General features: G+C 40.1%; 1 protein-coding gene across 2 annotated transcripts; it reads right to left on the bottom strand.

The window, feature by feature from the left end:
- Nucleotides 1–1127: 1127 nt before the first annotated feature.
- abcg4a (ATP-binding cassette, sub-family G (WHITE), member 4a) lies at nt 1128–16703 on the bottom strand. 2 transcript variants are annotated; one of them, XM_034890986.1, is made up of 15 exons: nt 16109–16703; nt 13857–14094; nt 8838–8955; nt 8621–8753; nt 8483–8533; nt 7945–8090; nt 7716–7839; nt 7386–7500; nt 7161–7300; nt 5828–5926; nt 5525–5693; nt 5326–5426; nt 5080–5238; nt 4101–4219; nt 1128–3935 (listed from the first exon to the last, which is right to left on the bottom strand). In XM_034890986.1, exons 2-15 carry the CDS (start codon nt 14083–14085, stop codon nt 3710–3712), a joined length of 1929 nt encoding a protein of 642 aa, XP_034746877.1. In that variant the 5' UTR covers nt 14086–14094; nt 16109–16703; the 3' UTR covers nt 1128–3709. The 2 variants fall into 2 exon arrangements, with proteins under 2 accessions (XP_034746877.1, XP_034746878.1); XM_034890987.1 differs by having other exon boundaries at nt 5525–5624.
- Between the last annotated feature and the right edge of the window lie 1353 nt (nt 16704–18056).

Genomic DNA, 18056 nt, shown 5'->3' with positions numbered 1-18056 from the left:
AGACCACATTGGTGCTCTCGAAACCCCTGTGTATGGAAAGTATGGACAAACTGTTGTAAAGAGTTCAGTGCTCTTATTGTACCTGTAAGTGTGGGATACCTGATTGAGCAAACAATCATGTATATATATATATATATATATATATATATATATATATATATATATATATATATATATATATATATATATATATATATATATATATATATATATATATATATATATATATATATATATATATATATATTGATTAACATTGTGGCTTTGTAAAAGCCTCAGAAATGAACAATCAATGTTTGAGCAAATCCACTGAGCAAGGGTAAAGGTTATAAATTATCTTTATTATAATCCTCAGAACAGCGTTCAGTATACAGAACTTGCATTTTGTGGAGTTGAGAAACCATAAATGTAACCGTAAACAATAAAAAAAATGATATCTAACAAAATTAAAAAAAAAAAAATAAAACCGGTTTTAAACAGCCTTCCATTATATTACTAATTTTCAATCAGACAACCATAGCTTTCTGATAGCCTGCATCTGAATATTTTCCATGCATGATAGAGTGCACTAAAGCCAGGTGGCTTATTAGGACAAACCAGAGACATTGTAAAATAATAAACAAAAGTGTCAAAGAGAGTGAAAAGCATTTTTGAACATTTGAACATACGCTCATCAGCTACATCTCACCCATGCAGTCTCTTCCGAAATACTGCTCACATATGATTTTAGTATCTCCACTGGAGCCAAATCATATCTGTCATACATGTCACTTTTTAGACCTGGAAGGGACACTGGAAAATATATTTAAAAAACATGATATGTGTATGATTTGAGGAGGATTACAAATCCTGAAATCAAGACAGTCCAGTGGGGATCAAATTACTTTCAGAGCTCTTTCTTTGGTGAGAAAAATAACGAGAACATTTGGCAGTATAATGTCAGTGAGTGGTGCACCCTCTACCTTTTACATTTTGCAGCAGAAGGAGGATTTGTTTTCTTCTTTGGTAGCAAAGGCCTTCAGACCTCGGGCTGAGACGTTTCCAGACTGGTTAATGACTTCAACACTGTTAATTATCCCTGCTTTGATCTGGGGCTGGAGCTATTTCTTTTCCTTTTTTTCTTATTCTTTTTTTTACGATACAATGTCACATCTGCAGGTCTGCTACCAACTCATGTCTTTTGATATAATTGGGGGAAGGTTAAAATATAGCCTATCTGCTGTGCTGGCAGTAAAACTGGCTTAATGCAGTATTTCTCCCGTGCTACACATTGAGAACCAATTATCTTGACGGGGTTTGACATTAAGATGCCCGGTGGCTTTATCTTATCCAGCAGCACCCATCCACAGTACATTTCATTATTATTCTGCTTCTGTCCCTCCAATTGAATCCTTCAGGAGGGGCGTCCAGTAAACATGTCCACCAGATTAGTAACTGAATAGAATCAACAAAAACACAATTAAAATAAAAAGCGGTGTCACATTGTCCCTTCATGAAATTGGTGTTATAGAATTAAAACACCATTTGGATGCTTATTGCAGATAATTGAACTGGTAAGAACAAATTGATTGAAATCAAGCTTTCTATAAAACGTATGAACTGATTCATGACATTGGGAGGTATAACAATTAAACAACTCAATGTGGGCTATTGCTATTAATGACAGAATCCAAATGTCCACCTACAGCCTTCTGACTGTGCAGGATTCCACCTGCTGACCAGTGATCACTGATCTGCTTTCTGATCTAGTTTGTTCCTAAAGAGACCGCCAATCTCCAACATACACAACGATACATTTAGTTGACTGTTGTTAAACCTTCTACCTTCCAGCACAATTCACATATTTCTACATCACCTCCTCACTCCTACAGCAATCTACAGCAACGATGCACTTCAATGCATATTCTAAACATTTTTCAGCAGAAAAATAGAGGATTTGCATCTCCTCAAACAAGGCAGAATACATACATTTGGATGAGGAAATAAAAATTGTCACGCTTTACTCTGAAATTTAAAATTTCATGAACGTCATTTCTGATGTGAACATGCAACATTCGGTTGCTGTTTTTCCCCATTGTACTCTCAAGCAGCACTCATCGCATCGCATAGATACTATATATTAAAATAAAATACAAATAAATAAAAATAGAATCAACATACAATGAAAAGTGCAAATTTGTTTACAGCATAACATATTCACTGTACAATCATTGATTATATTCTCTGCACTATTTAATGCATTATAATAAGGATTACTAAGTAGCATAGTTTAAGTAAGAAATATTTTATAGCAAGTCTGTTGGAAAACATTTGCATTGCCCTGCAACAAAGAAAGGCTCTTCTAAACATTGCCGTGTGTGTGTGTGTGTGTGTGTGTGTGTGTGTGTGCGTGTGTGTGTTTCAGCATGTTTGTTGGCATAAGGTGTATGTGCAAACAATAAAGCAGAGGAAACTCAAATCATTCTATTGCAGAGGCACTAAAACTGCCCAGCCAGCATTTCATATATCTAGCATTGTTTTAGACAACACACATCTGTCAGACATCAGCAAAGCAGAAGAAGAGAAGGATAGAGTAGCTCAGGGAGGAGGCAGCTAAAGCGACATACAACGAGTGGACACAAGCAGTTCAAAGAACTGTGTCAAGAGATTATTCTTTTTTTTATCCACAGAAATGGCTGTTGCACTTCACCTAAAACATTCTTCCTCTGCAACAGCCCTCTGCATCGGGATGGAAACAGCAGTCATGCTTGCTTTCTGAATGCTTCCTTGGTATATTAGCACATATAAGGGAGCAAGTAAGGAATCAGGTATTGTCTCAGGGTGCATCCATATTAGTCTTTGTATAAGACACACTGCTTGACCTTTTTTACAAACGTCTCATCCACGTCTTAACGTTCTACCACTTCAAAGGTCAGGTAGAAGGTCCTGCAAAATTGATCCACACTGCAGATGGAAACCAGGGAAACTCATCCACTGGCAGGGGATTCATAAAGGATCCATAAAGAAAAGCCATCATGTTTAGCGTCTTGGTAAAGATACCTGATAAGCTCCTACAGGAAAGTGGGAAGCCGCACAAACGTTTTCCGGCACTGGATGTTTCCACTTTTCCTTGTAGCAATAAAAAGGTATCCATCTTGAAAACATGTTCCTGGGGCATCTTGGTGGGTTTTGTCCAATTAACAGGATTCTGATGTGGATTTTGTTTCATCTTTTTAGGCATTGGATTAAGAAGCTACAAGCTATGGACACTCCTGCACAAATATGGTTTCTATGGCTCCCCGTAAATTTGGATGATTCATGTGGCCCTTTTTTGGAGTTGCCAAAAGTCTACATAGCTCATTTTAAGGACCCATGCTTTCTGTTACTTTGATGGCTATTCGGTTTATGTATAATGCAGATACACAATATTTTTAGAAGATAATGGTGAGCTAAAGAATACTATTACCAGAAGGACAACTAATAATAGGAAGTCAGGGTAGAACAACACTCTTTTTTCTTGAATAACAAACCGTTTAAAAGATAATATTATACTGTACAGTTTGGTGGTGCAGCACAGCTTTCTGATGATTTTATGTGCTGGACTCATGTATGTCTTTGTACATGTATGTAAAGTCAGAGAAAGATAGAGAAAGAAAAGCAATATGTTTAGTTACTATCTCACACTGCTGGGATATGTGAGAGCATCTAAATCCATTAGCCTCTCAACGTGTTAACGCTCTGACTTGACTTTGTAGCGCAGAACCAGGTAAGTAGCCAATCTAAGGACCAGGAAGAAGACCCCAAGCACCATGAAGTCCACGTAGAGCTTTGCATCTTCCACATCCAGCAGCTGCAGGACCTCCTCCGGCTTTTGAAACTTACACACCACACCAGGACACTCCAGCTCCGACCGGTTCATCCCATAGATGGAGAGTATTACCCCCTCAAAGCCGTATCTGAAATGGGAAATGTCGAACTCGTAAACCCAGGCTCATGTAAAGAGAATCATTTTAGATCAGGGAAAGACTGACCACAAAGACAGATGGCCGAAATAAATTTAGATGAAGTCTAAAACTAGTGGTTGGACAGTCTTATACATTTGATTGTATAAAGTACAGTACCTGACATAGGAAATATAAGAGCTCCACTGTAGGTATTTAGGAATGGTGTCAAAATTGACGAAGAAGCCAGAGAAGAGGAGCACAGGTATGGCGGTGACTGGACCCACAAAGGTTGCTACCTGTGGAACAAATATCTTACATTTATGACAAATAACTTACTTGTCAGCAGATACTTAAAAGACACAGGTTTAGCATTGCACTTCTATGACATTGTTGGACTCACCGTGGAAAACTTAAAGGATTAAATTAATTCAGCAGAACCCGAAGTATCATTGTCTTCCTTCCGTGCATTATTCACATTGCAAAGCGACCACTGAGAGTTAAGCTGAAGATTTGAGTGTTATGCTTGTATAGCCCCGGGCCCCCAGCCCCAAGCAGGGATCAGGAGCAGGTTACAGAGGTTTGCTTGTTTTTCAAACTCCACACCAGTGCTAGGAAAGTTTCTTGTAACTCCTGGATACAAGCTATCTCCTACTTCATTGAAAAGCACATTTTCAGTGTGTGTGTGTGCTGGAGGTTTCAAGTTTCCTCATCACAAGTTGCATATTGAAACTTGGGTTGAGTTCCAACGTACACTTTTTCTTTTTACTTTCAGCATTTACTGCAGCTGCCATTACACGATACATAGCGTTGCATATAGTATGCATACAATTGGGATATACTACTTCATAACATTGCACCTTGAACTTTGACTCTGTTGCTCATATATGATTGTGGATCAGAATAGCCAGAAAAGCCTGCAGACTTGCATATTGCGAAATCTGACATTCTGGTATATTTTGCATATTGACATGCCATGTATTGAGATGTGCTAAAACCTTTTTTGTTTGTGATGTCAAAATGACGCTAGTGTGAACACATTACATAACTCAGATTTAAAGCGAGCATAGAGAAGTACCCTTTACATAGAGTAAAGGTCAAACAGCAACAAAAAAACAAAACACATTTTTCAGAAGAGGGGGACTTCATGTTTCCTCACCTGCAGAGACGTGGATGCAGCCCCTATAAGCAGACCTAGGGATTGGGCCACCAGGGCCGTGGATGTGGACAAGGCCATAAAGAGCAGGTAGCGAGTCGCCTCTGGTGGCTGTTCAGTCATCCAGTACACTATACTACAGTACAAGATTGGACAAAGCACCTGTAAAAGAGATTTTGTAGTTCCGCTAATTTGAAATATACTGTATTCATGTCAAAACCTTTTTGTGCTTAATCATTCAAACATTACCTGGAATGGTATGTCGGCCATTGTTTTGGCCAAGTAATATGCCTTCAGGCTGTACCAGTAGTTGAGATGTTCCCGTATAAACACGGACATCTCCAGGGGAACTGTGGAACAACAGCAGCGTTAAAAGACTCTTCACTTAAACCAGAAAAACAACACAGCAAATCAATGTTCCGATGTCTCGCTGGACTAAGCATCTTACAGGTTAGAACGGTGGGCATCAGGGCAGCAAACATGAGGAACAACATGGAGAAAAAGAGGAAGCCAGTGTTGTTGAAGACCCTGCTGGCATCATTTCCAATCTTGAAATAAAGCAAGCCAATCAGCACTCCAATACATATATGGGACATCACCCTGAGGTGGGTTAGCACCTTGAAAACACACAAAATAAACATCAATAAACACAACTCAAAGCCCTTAATTGTTACCAAGAATCAGATTAAACCTCTTTTTTATAATAGGCTTTGATTATCACAGTCGAAAATTCGTGGAATAATTATTTTACCGTGTCCCTGCATATCGTAATGAAGGTTCTTTTGAAGAGGATGCAGAACTGTGTAAATGTACTGGTGGCAAAGCTATGTTTCTCAAGGGTTCCTGTGTCCTGTGGAGACATACAGCGAGAACAAGGACAACCATTAGCAAAAAAGAGAAATCATTTCCTTTGCTGCGCCGTTTTGCAAGTTAATCTTTAACTGGTCCAAACAGTAGAATAATACAAACAGTCTGACTGTTTATTTGATGTGTGTACCCTGTCAGTATTTTATATCATGTAAGAAATGTGTGTGATATGAATTTAATTTGTATTTATTTACCTGACTGAGGCTGAAAAGACAAGTTCAATTTATCTTAACAGTGTTTTAATGTCAGTATAGACATACATTTTGTCCTTAAATAAATGAAATCCTCCAATTACACTGTGTCTGCACCTCATTCTAGGTGCTGAACGTTGGCTTACATTTTGAGTGGAAATGGAAGGTCCCTATTTAAAACATCTTAAATGATGCAATCAAAGAATCTAAAAGTTAAAAGGCAGTAGTCAGAAAAGGATGATACATAAGAATGAAAAACATAATAATCTCTGGTCATGGTAAACAACACTAGCTGATGCCTACACAGAAAACCCCAGGAGCTGATAGCAAGGGCAACAGACAAAATCAATAAAATGATAAAATGTCTAAAGCAGGGCAAAATTGCGCCATACAGGAGTAATGGTATACCAGAGAGCTCTTGGTGATTTACATTTACAGTTTTATCATTTAGCTGATGGTCTTATCAAAAGCAACTTAGAGGCTGAGAAAGAGAGAGTGAGGGGAAGCTTAGGAAACAGATCGATGGAGTGGAGGAGAAGAGATCAGAGTGGATTATGTGGACAGAAAAGCGGGTATTTTTATTTAATGGAACAATTAACTGTGTGTGTTAAATTTTTTTTTTTTATTGGCTGTGAATACTTATTTCAACCATATAGATATATATGTGTATGGTTCAAATAAGTATTGATTCATTTATATATATACACATATACACACGTATATATTTCTAACATTATGGCTTTGCAGATATAAAATATGTTCCCTTTACTTTTCATCAAAATGAGTAGGTTAATTATTGCTCAAGGAATGCAGTGATTCCATCATAAATCACAGAAGGAAACAGAAGCAATGGTGGAATCTGAGGCAATTTCCTGTCATCAAACATTTCTTTGCGATGTGTAAAGGCATTTTCAATGTTCTGTGGTGTAGGGCTGCATCTATAATTACTACATGATGTGAGGCTATGACGTCTGTTAATATAAAATACATAGGTGTGGTGATAGGCGAGAGGGGTGCTCCACTCACACTGTGACATTGAGAGGGACAGGACGAGTCACTTTTGTCTCTGGAGTTCTTCTTGCCCTCCTCGGAGCACAGTCCACCCTGGACTGCCTCAAACAGCACTGGATTCAGATCCCCATATTCCCCTGATGCCACCTCAATGACTGGAAACAGAGAGGACATGCTGGTAAGAACAAAAACACTGACACACAGACACATCATGTGTGCTAAAGGAGTAGCTTGACTTACTGAAGTCAGCAGGATTGTGATACGTTGGGCAGTGGAGGCCCAGGTTCTTCAGATAAGGGATGAGGTAAGGGACTGTGCCCTTGTATATGCACTGACCCTGACTGAGGATGTACAGCTGGTGGGGGAACACAGGTATGGAGTAATCAACATCATTTCCAACTCACTGACTCTCTGAATAATATATGAACAACGGACAAAACAACAGGCCTGAGTATTGACTGCTGTGCTGCTTGTCAGTTGGATAAAATAAATCAGTCTAACCTGTTGTTCCCAGGTCTGAGCACCTAATGGAAAGCCAGACGTGTTCAGCACTATACGCACTCAAGTTACCTTGTCAAACATCTCAAAGAGCTTGGCACTGGGCTGATGAATAGTGCAGATGATTGTCCGCCCTCCCAGAGCCAGAGACTTCATAAGGGAAACCACCTGGAAGCATGATGCGCTGTCCAAACCACTGGGATGGAGCACAAGAGGAGACAGAAAACCAAACAGATAGATGCACTTTTTAATCTGGATTTATGTTGATTTTACATTCAATCCAGCTAAATACTATCCTCACCTGGTGGGCTCATCAAAGAACATGACAGGAGGATTGTTGACCAGCTCGAGGGCGATGGCCAGTCTTTTACACTGGCCCCCAGAGATAGAGTTGGTGCGTGTCTGTGCACACTCCTGAAGACCCAGAGCAGTCAGGATCTCATCCACCTTAGGCACAAACAGAAACAAATGTGGGTACATGATGACACTTATAACTAGTAGGCGTGGACTTAATCTACTACCATGCTATGTGTGACCTTATATCATAATATTTTATCCAATAGTGACTGCAGACAAGACGGTGAACATCATCAATGGTTGTTATCAATGTATAGGAAGTGCCATTTATATCCTGTACAAGCCATATCCTGTAAATCCTCTAATAATAATAATATAGAAGGCTGGCTGACCCATAATGCATAAGGAATTACAATTACATTTTTTAGTATAAATATGCACTCTAGCATGGCAATTTTGAAGTGAGACACTATTTTCTTGTCTATCTGTAGCTGAAAAATAATTATGTGCATATGTAATGAAATCAACATATTCAGACTTACAAGTTCTTTTTTGACTTGCATGCTCTCGTTCAATTTAAGATTGGCAGAAACCTGAAAGATGGACAGAAGTCGGCACATTATTGTTGAACATTCGGATTTAGTGAGGTGTTTATTTTGATTTATTTAGGAGGACCTCACCATCATGGCCTCCCTCACAGTGAGGTGTGGCAGCAGCATGTCATCCTGCATGATGTAGCACGACATCTTCCTGAAGGTCCTCAGGTCCCTCGGTCGACCGTTCACCAGGATCTGGCCCTTCATGCCCGTCTCCCTGTTTCACAACAAAAAACACAATGACATTGCAGCCATTTCTAAGCCCTAAATTAAATCAAAAGTATGATCTTTCACCTCTCACCTGTACCCCGCCAGAATATTCATCAGAGTGGACTTCCCGGCTCCAGAAGGCCCCATGATGCCAATCAGCTCTCTGCTGTTGAACCTTCCCGACAGACACTTGAGGAGGGCTTTGTAACCTGACAGAGAGGAAACAAGCTTATTTATGGTGCTGCAAATGGTCTGCAAAATTGTTCCTAACAAACATTCTCAGACATTTTCCTCCAAAGTTTACATGTATCTTTTTACGCTAATTATTGGAAGATCGAAAACAGTATGTTGTATTTACTACCAGACTCACATTTATGATACATTGTCTACAAAATATTTGTTAACTGTATTTTGAAAATCCACCAGTTATCATTGACACAGAAAAAAGAGTAAAACGCAAGGTGAGTAAAAATATGAGCACAAAAACAAACTAGCAGGTTTATAAGGTCAGGTTTTGAAGAGCTATTATTTAAGCTAATATGACATAAGATGGTCAAAAGGAAGCTTAAAACACCATTACACATTACAGGAGAGAACAGGTCAACTACTGAGGGATGAAATTACATTTTTTTTGTTTATTTATACTCTATAAGATATAGTAGCAAGACTGGAACTTATGTTTGCTCTTAACAGGAATAAAACCTGCTGGCACAATTTCCTTTACATTCTTCATTCAGTTTGACTTTGTCAAGAGATTAATTTAGTCCATCTGCTTTGTCCTTTATTAGTCCGCCCACTTACATAACATCTTTTTAAACTCCTGACTGAGAAGGAACTGGGTTCAGTGTACCTATTACCATTGGAGCTTACTGAGCCAGGAAAGTATCAGGCAGAAGTATAGCAGTGCTGTGGGTCACACGTTCTCTGAATAATCATTATCCTGATAAGCAGGCTACACAGAGAATAGTCACGCTTATATTAGAAGGCTGGAAATGGAAAGTTAGACAGATAAAGATGTGCAAGCTGTTCTCAATGTCGGCAGAAATTAAATATTTCAAGGTGAAGTTGTCTGCAAGGAATAAAAAAGTAAAAACCAGAAGATTTTCAGCGTTGTAGGAGAGTAAGGCATCAGGCGTGCAGACAATACTGTAAAGGAAAAAAGAAAATAAGAAAAATAAGAGAAGGGAAAGATGATGGCTCCCTCAGTGAGGTCAACAGAAAAAACACAGGCATTGTTTTCCTGTAGCGGGTTTAAAAATGGTGGACATGGCGTGGCCTTTTACTGTGGATTGCTTACGTTTTAACTGTTTTAGAACTGACATATGCAGATTTTGAAAGATTCCAGATATGGAAAGTAAAAAGGGCAATAAATATCCTGCCAGGTTGTCATTCCTGTCTCCCTTTCCTCCCCCCTTTCTGCATTGTCTGCAGGGATGATTTTTCCTGTCTCGAGCTGTGTAATTAGGGTCTCGGCAAAGCTGCCAGCACCCTTAAACCTTCACCATGTGTAAAGTACCCTAATGGCAGTGCTCCTTCCGCCCACACAGTGTTATTACATCAGACAGCCTCCACTCAGACAGCAGAGCAGCCCCCTGTCAGTGAAGCAGCCCTGCTCTGGCATGTGGTGCATACTGATGATCTAACCCGGTGTGTGTTGCGCATGACAAGGCCCTTATCTTTGTGAGGCTGCAGGCACCACCTGAACACCCATGAGAGCCACAGAGTATATAGCTCAGCTCACTGTCAAATACAAACCAATTTACCGAATTTGACAGTGTACGCTGAGTCTGATGTGTTAGAAAGTCTCAAAGTAACTGTTTGACAAATAATTATGAGTCACGGTTGAGGTGGGTTCTTACATGCCTCAAATTGAAGCCCTTGACACAAATGACAACTCAATTCTCCCACGAGGAATATAATGTTTCTATAAATGAGTGTGATCTGGAGAAAAGTATTCATTTTCCCTGAAACCTGATCAATGCTTGTTTCTTCATCATTCTAATCTTAGGGAAGGACTACACAAGCTCTGGTGAATAGGCTCTGGGATCAAAATAGCTGGGCTGCATTTAGATGAAATGCAAGTTTAACAAGTACTCCCGCAATTAAGCATCTCTCTGCTATAGATTGTTGGATATTGTTGTTATAAAAGCGCAAAAAGATATCTTTTTTTATAGTCCATGCATTCTTCTTCCTTGTGAAAACACAGTGTCTATATTTTCCACCATGCAACCTGACCGTTGACAGATCTCTTGGAGATTCTGGTGTTTTATACTATTAGCGGCTAATGTAGCCTTGAGCCACTTGCCTTAAGAAGAGCTGGCAGTGGTCTACAGATATCTGGTAAGGTGACTCTCCCAACCCTATTTTTATTTCCAAACTTGTAGTAGCTTTCAAGTCTCTCTAGTCTCCCTTTGCCAGACCTTCCGGGAGAAAAACGTTTTTTTTGGTTTATTGGCGTTTTTTTAAACCAATGAAAATCCTCGTGGGCGGCGCTAAGCACCGGGCAGAGCCACGGTGACGCTTCAAAATAGCTTTGAGAAAGAACTTGTTTTAGTGGTGCAACAGAAAACTCAGGTTGTGCAGATAGTGTAGCTAGCTGTCTGGATTTGCCAGAGATCTGAAGAGCATTTAACCACAGTCCTCACAAATCCACCGAAGGGGAAAATTCCAACACAAAGAAAGCAGAGTGAAATCCAGCAGAATTGCCGACGGCAACAGAGCAATCCCGGAAGTGAAACGTCTTGGATATAGACTCGCTCCAACTGACGCTGACCTAAGTGCTCTCACTTGATGTAATCTATCAGACTTTACTTTGCAGCTCCCTGTGGAGACATTACAGGCTTTATACACGTTTTTTCACATATGCAGTCATGTTCACCAAGACCTTTAAATAGACGTTGATGTGTAAAGTTCTCCAAAAGATAAATTGTATGCAGTTTTAAAGAAAAGTCTTTTTAACTAAATTAATTTGTTTTGCTGGGAAATTGCACCGCAGAACTGAAATAACGCACCAAGTTCTGTCTGATGTCCTTGATCTCATAAGGACATTAAATAGATAACACACTCAGACCATACATGTATAACTCGGACTCTGACCATATGGTTTAAAACATAACATGATAAATAAGCAAATACAAGACTGCTTTCTTTTCTAATTTAATTGAACCCTATCATAAATATTCGTAACCATTCTGAAAGAAACAGTTGACAGCAAACTTAAATTTAGGTTTGTGCGCGCATGGCAATGCATTTTAAAAAGAGCACGGGCTAAGCAGCACAGACCACGTTCAGTAAAAGATGTGATTGTATCTATTAAGGTGACCACACTCCTCTTCCTTCTGACAAATTAACAATACAGGTGCAGAGACGCAGTTGCAGTAAATAACAAAATGCAGAGCTGGAATCACAGCGAGGCATGTAAACATTTCCCTGCTCTCCCTCCCTCTTCATGTCCTTCCCCTTTTGTGACTGGGCTAATGTTTCACCAGTTAGGAGAATACCTCAACATGAAAGCAGGTCACAGCAACATCATCCTAACAGCGATAAATGGATGCCCTTGCCAAAAGGAACCTACAATAAAAATGATTGCAGATGGCGGGCAGCCCATACATCACCTGACCTTCTTGAGCCTTTTCACAATAAACAATTCTACATTTCCTGGGTTTATAACAGGTTATCTTCCTTGTGGTAATCTCTCGTAGTGTGTCAGTAACTCAAAAACTAAAACACGTTCAATTACAAAGAACATCAAGGGTTAGAGGCTCACTGTTTACAACATCAATTTTCCTCATTTCAGCTGTATAGTTGAATATTATTCAGCAGGAATTACATAAAATGTTTTTTTTCCCAAGGAGGAATAATCACCGACTGCTAAAGCATGCAGCAGAACAACAGCCTTAAGCTCTAGTGGTTACAAATGTTTTGCAGCCTTGATCAGTCAGACAGGAACAGCAGAGAATCATCTCTGAGCTTAGCTTGTAAAATGAAACCCAAACACAGACAAGCAGAACAAACTACAATATATATGTCAAATATAAGCAACACAGTGATTATATTCCTTTATGCGGGTGGCAGAGTTAATTGGAGAGGCAGAGAGGGGTAATGAGGAGCTGGATGTATATGACAGAAGGTTAAGTCAGATAGAAACAGTAAAATGGCAGGCGAGCCTCTTTATGAAAGGCACCGCTTAATTAGTAAACGCTGAGACACTTCCTGCTCACACATCATCGGCCTGATGAGCTGAAGCAGGCACCGTGAAGAGTCAACACAAACAAAAGTAGAAACCACAGGTTGATTAGATGAGATCCACTAAAGGAAAAGCCAGCATCAAAAGCTTTCTAGCTGTGATCCTCCGTATGGATACTCCCATGCATTCATGTTTCCCAGTAGAACAATAAACATTCCTCTGTCGGGCTTTCATAATGCACATCAATATTACGCAAGACTGAAATAAACACAAGACAACCTGCAATGCATCATGCAGGGCCTCTCCAAAGCATACTTTGTGAAGAATGTGAATAAAGGGTTCCTCTTTAGTCCCCCATCTCCACCCTGCTAAATATACATAACACACTCGTGAGCAGGTATATATAACAGTTTGCAGAGGGTGGAGAGATGGGTGGGAGATTGCCAAAGGTTGGAGGCACATCATTACGTAATAAAGGTAATAAGGAAATGCAGCTGTTCACATTTCATGCGCAGATCAATCATGGCCTGACTCACTGTGTATCGTCAGACAACACAGGGAAAAGAGAAGCAAGCAATGTGCCAACCTGAGTGTAAATTATTTACTATGTCTAAACTCTGCTGAGCGCAGCAAAGCTCACCAGCACACTGCCCGCTACAACATGGTGCAAGTCTGCAAGTGTGTGTGTGTGTGTGTGTGTGTGTGTGTGTGTGTGTATACCGGGCTGGGATACATGTGTCAGAACAATAAAGCAATGCAAGAGAGACAGACTAATGCCAAGGAACAAATATTTGTCTTAGATGTCACAAAGGCTGTTAAATGCCTCCTCCTAAATTCCTGCACCCCAGATATTGATCAGCATGGGTGGTGCTTTCTTGCTTGCCCATCCATCATGGTTACTATGTGAACTGAGCTTTGCAGTACCTCTCCTCCTCCACCAGGGACCCTCACGGATGGTGTGCGAGAGTTCATTGAACTCCAAGTCCACAGCAGAGCGGCGTGGGAGGTGGGAAAAGCGCTGGGCCTCAGTGATGTGGTTCTCCACTTTCTTTAAGTGGGTGAGCAGTGGCACCTCTGGAGGCGCACCGCCATGGACTTTGGTTTCCTCCATGGGGATGCTGACCGAGCCCTGCTCCTGTGTCCTCTCCGCCATGCTGAAAGGCTGCAAAACAGGACAGACATGTCAGTCTTTACAACTGTTTTCAAATTCTACTCCAATCTCTTGCTTCAAATAATAGGCGTCATATCCCTGTATGTTTTATGCATGAAAGAAAATGGAAAAGGCATTATATTTAGGTAAATCGTTTCCTTTGCCCATAAACAAGACAAACATTTCATTGATTGGTTTTGGTTCGTGTTTTCTAGTTGTTTGACAGACTGATCCAGAGAAAAAACTGGTGCCTCAGCAGATGTGTGGACTCAAAGGTGTGTTGTAGCAATGATTTTAGGATGACTGCAGACATAAAACGCTGGATATGATCTGATTGTAGCTTATTTTATGGACTGGCCGGTGGAGGTGAATGTGAGTCTGAGTGCGAGGAGTCGGGATCTGGTTTCAGTCCTGCAGCATGCGTAAACTGCTGATTCACATGGATTTCCTTCTAGACAATGCGGCCTGTCTAAAGTGTCTTTTAAACTATGTAGTTACTGCTGATACAGTAGTTTACCAATGATCTGAAACTCAAACACATTGATTCCCTATGTCAGGACATGTGACACTAGGCACTAGGATCATGTTACTATCACATGAATCTGGTAAAAGTGAATATTGGTGTTTGAGTAAACGAGTTATTGAAAGTGAATCAAGTGGCCTGTTTTATGAAGAGCAATATAATTATCAATTGAAAGTTTATGGATAGGCTGTTTAAATGCCATCAGGAAAACTAATGGGGCGTGTTTATTTGTAAATTAATGGTGCATAGTATAAGTAATTATAAAAAAAACATCTACACAACCACCAGATTCAGTGAGAAGACTGCCTATTTTGCGAACATTCAGGAATGAAATAAGCAATTAAAAGAAGTCATGGTGACACACAGATGTACACACTTGTGTTTTGATCTGTATACAATATTATTTACATGAGGAACATTTGATCAAAGTGCATAGAAGAGAGTCCTGATTGACAGTCATGTCTGAGGGATGATGGGTAAATATGTAAAATGTTTACAAATGCATTCACCATAATTATCCTTATGCAGCTTATATTGTAATAATAATAATAATAATAATATAAAATTATTATTATTATTATTATTATTATTATTATTATTATTATTACTATTATTATTACATATGACATATTTACACCCAGTCATCTCCCACACACAAGTTGTGATGTGTTCAGGCACAGTCATCCTCAAGAAAACATAATTTTGTGACACCATTCACGTCAGAATCATGAGTACTGTGGTAAATTCCTTACAAATATGACACAGTCACCAATCATCAGAGGCAAATTGTTATTGAGCAAAACAAACCTGAAATAGAGACTACAAATTTGTATCAAAACTCATATCATTAACACATAATCACTGTATGCAAACGTCCACCGCTGCCATGCAATGCCATGCAGTCTTCAGTAATCTCCAGTGTTTCTCTACCATCCATGTTTGACCATATCTGCAGTAAAATCTTCTCATGTAAAGAAGGCCAGTAAAGGAAATTGACCATGGTTTCTATTGATCACCCAACCATTAGTGCATTGCCATTACCAGCTTGCACATAACCTCAGTAAAACACTGACAGGATTTAATTGCCTCTCAGTCAGATTGAAGGCCTCTGTGTGCCGTCATGTGTGGCCCCAAAGCAAGACCACGTCATGTGAGCTCACACATCATATTAAAAGTCTCCTGTAAGGGGAAGAAACATGGTTATTAAATGTATCTCTGCAGTGGTGTGGTGACTCTGTGCTCTGCAGTGACTTCACAGTGACGAGGAATGCTGCCAGCTCTTCCACAAGCACCTGTTACCAACAAACTGGTCAGAATGAAAACAAGACTCTATATAGGTTGGAAAATGAGAGTGCAGTGGGAAGAGGTGACCTTTTTTATAAAGTGAAATGAGTCATTATTGATTCTGAGGACACATATACAGTAAGGCTTTACCAGTAAGTCCTACTGTGTAAGGCATTGCACTTGCACATGCACACGCACACACACGCACAATGCACATACTTATTATTGTGTGTTGAAATGACCAGGTGAGCAGCTCAGCCCTGGTTCTCCTCTCTTGGCAAAAGCAACAGTGTTCAGTCTGTCCCTTTAGATAAAACAGCAAAATCCCTCCACAACCGAAGGTACCCCAAACAGTCCCAGCCAGTAAAAAAACAACAAGATGCTCACTGTGCGCCACAGTCAATGAAAAAATCGGATCGGATGAGAGGCATCAAAGGACATAGCTGTGTTATCCTTATCAATATATCTCGGGGTGCGGCGCACACCATCCCGCATTCACTACAGCAACTCCAGATATTAAAATCCTGTCCGGCCTCAAACTACGATTGCATCCCAGTGATTCGTCAGGGGAACAGGGTGCCTGTCATGTTTTTCCTCGGTAGGATTATTCCTTTCATTGAATCCATCCGATCCGAACTCGCATCAAAATACTCACACACATCCTCAGCAGCGGTACTGATGACAATTAGTCTCTGACATCTGGAATGCAACAAAACACAGCAGTACAGCGCTGCAGTTGCTTCAGCAGCAGCTCGATATTCTGTAGCAGCCGTTATCCTTACCGGTTAGTGCGTGCGCGTGTGTGTGTGGTACGCACGCCGGTCTGAGATACAGGGCGTTGCTGGCAGGATGCTACAGGAGGAAAATGAATATTGTTTTGCTTTTGATTGTTCCCTCCTAATCCTCATCCTAACTTCACGTTTTAAGAATGAAATAAATCTCACAGAGAGAAAATAAAAAAATAAAATTAAAGTAGTAAAAATAAGGTAGTGGTCTAGGCTATTTTGTAAAAGCACTGTAGGCCTACGCACAGTAGCTACAGCAGATGATACATTTTAAGTCTCCTTTTAACACATTTTAACAGGGATTTAAGGAAAGGGCACTGACCTAAAACTTGGAATCAATTCACAGTTAGGCTAATTAAATGTAGATCACATTGGCCGCCACAGGCTGCTTCAATAAATTAGCCCCTCCGATGCCAATTGAAAGTAGTCTATATTTAAGTATTCCATTTTCTATTGTGGGGCTAATTTGGGCTGTTGTCTCCGGGTCTCTTTTGCCTATTTCTCATCTTGCCATATAATAGTGATACAGATGATCCATTCGGCACGTTGTCAATGCACTGCTGTTGACAGTTTGTGTAGACAAGGAGAAGGTTTGGGTAAGATTTCAGGCCCCACTGTCTCTTTAAAGGCCGCACCTGCGCAGCTGCCTGGTGCTGATGCTGCAGTGCCCGGGTTATTTTCGGTAAAACAGCCGGGGTTACTCGCGTTCAAACGGGCCCTACATGTCTTACATCACCCCTGAGAGGAAATCAAACCCATTTTTAGTCAATCGCACCTGCATCTTAATCAGACCACTGTAAAACGAGCTCTCTCGTCGCCATTTAAGCAATTTCAGCACAGCAAACCATCTCTCTGTGACATCCCTACTTTAGGTGTATTAGGGAGCAGGTCCATTGTTAGACATAGACACTGTAACACATGATCCTGAATCCATCACACTGACTGCAGAGTTTAGAGATTATACAATAAGGACTGTAAACTGTCACAGAATTGCACATTTTGTTAAGATGCATGCTTTGTTTTTGGTTCCAGTAAATGTGACCATTTATCTTGACTGATTGACAAGATGGCCATAGGGAAATGTGAGGTGCTATTGTTCTACTTAGAAGGCCAAATACTGATTGCATAATGTAATATTTGCCTCAAGCAAAGGGGGTACGACCTTTCTTTAACTCTCTGCAGAATAGGCTTGAGTTTGAAATCATAAATTATCTAAAAACAGCCAAGCATTGTCATCCACGCCCTGTGAAAGACATAACCATAGGGCAGATCATTAATCAACTAAATGATCATTAAGTCACTTTAGAGATAACATCCGTTCTCTATTTATGAAGCACACATTAACAGTGACTGGCTGCCATATGTGTGAGATTAGAGCATAC

This window comes from Etheostoma cragini, chromosome 13, assembly GCF_013103735.1.
Source record: "Etheostoma cragini isolate CJK2018 chromosome 13, CSU_Ecrag_1.0, whole genome shotgun sequence".
Classification (NCBI taxonomy): Eukaryota; Metazoa; Chordata; class Actinopteri; order Perciformes; family Percidae; genus Etheostoma; species Etheostoma cragini.
Note: the sequence above shows the minus strand (reverse complement) of the source record. Positions and strands in the feature narration are given on the sequence as shown.

Coding starts and splice junctions, on each gene's coding strand:
- abcg4a (XM_034890986.1), bottom strand. CDS start 14,085: ATGGCGGAGAGGACACAGGAGCAGGGCTCGGTCAGCATCCCCATGGAG. Junction 7,501..7,715: donor TCTTTGAGATGTTTGACAAG/GTAACTTGAGTG, acceptor TTCCCCCACCAG/CTGTACATCCTCAGTCAGGG. Junction 5,239..5,325: donor TGGCCGACATACCATTCCAG/GTAATGTTTGAA, acceptor TCTCTTTTACAG/GTGCTTTGTCCAATCTTGTA.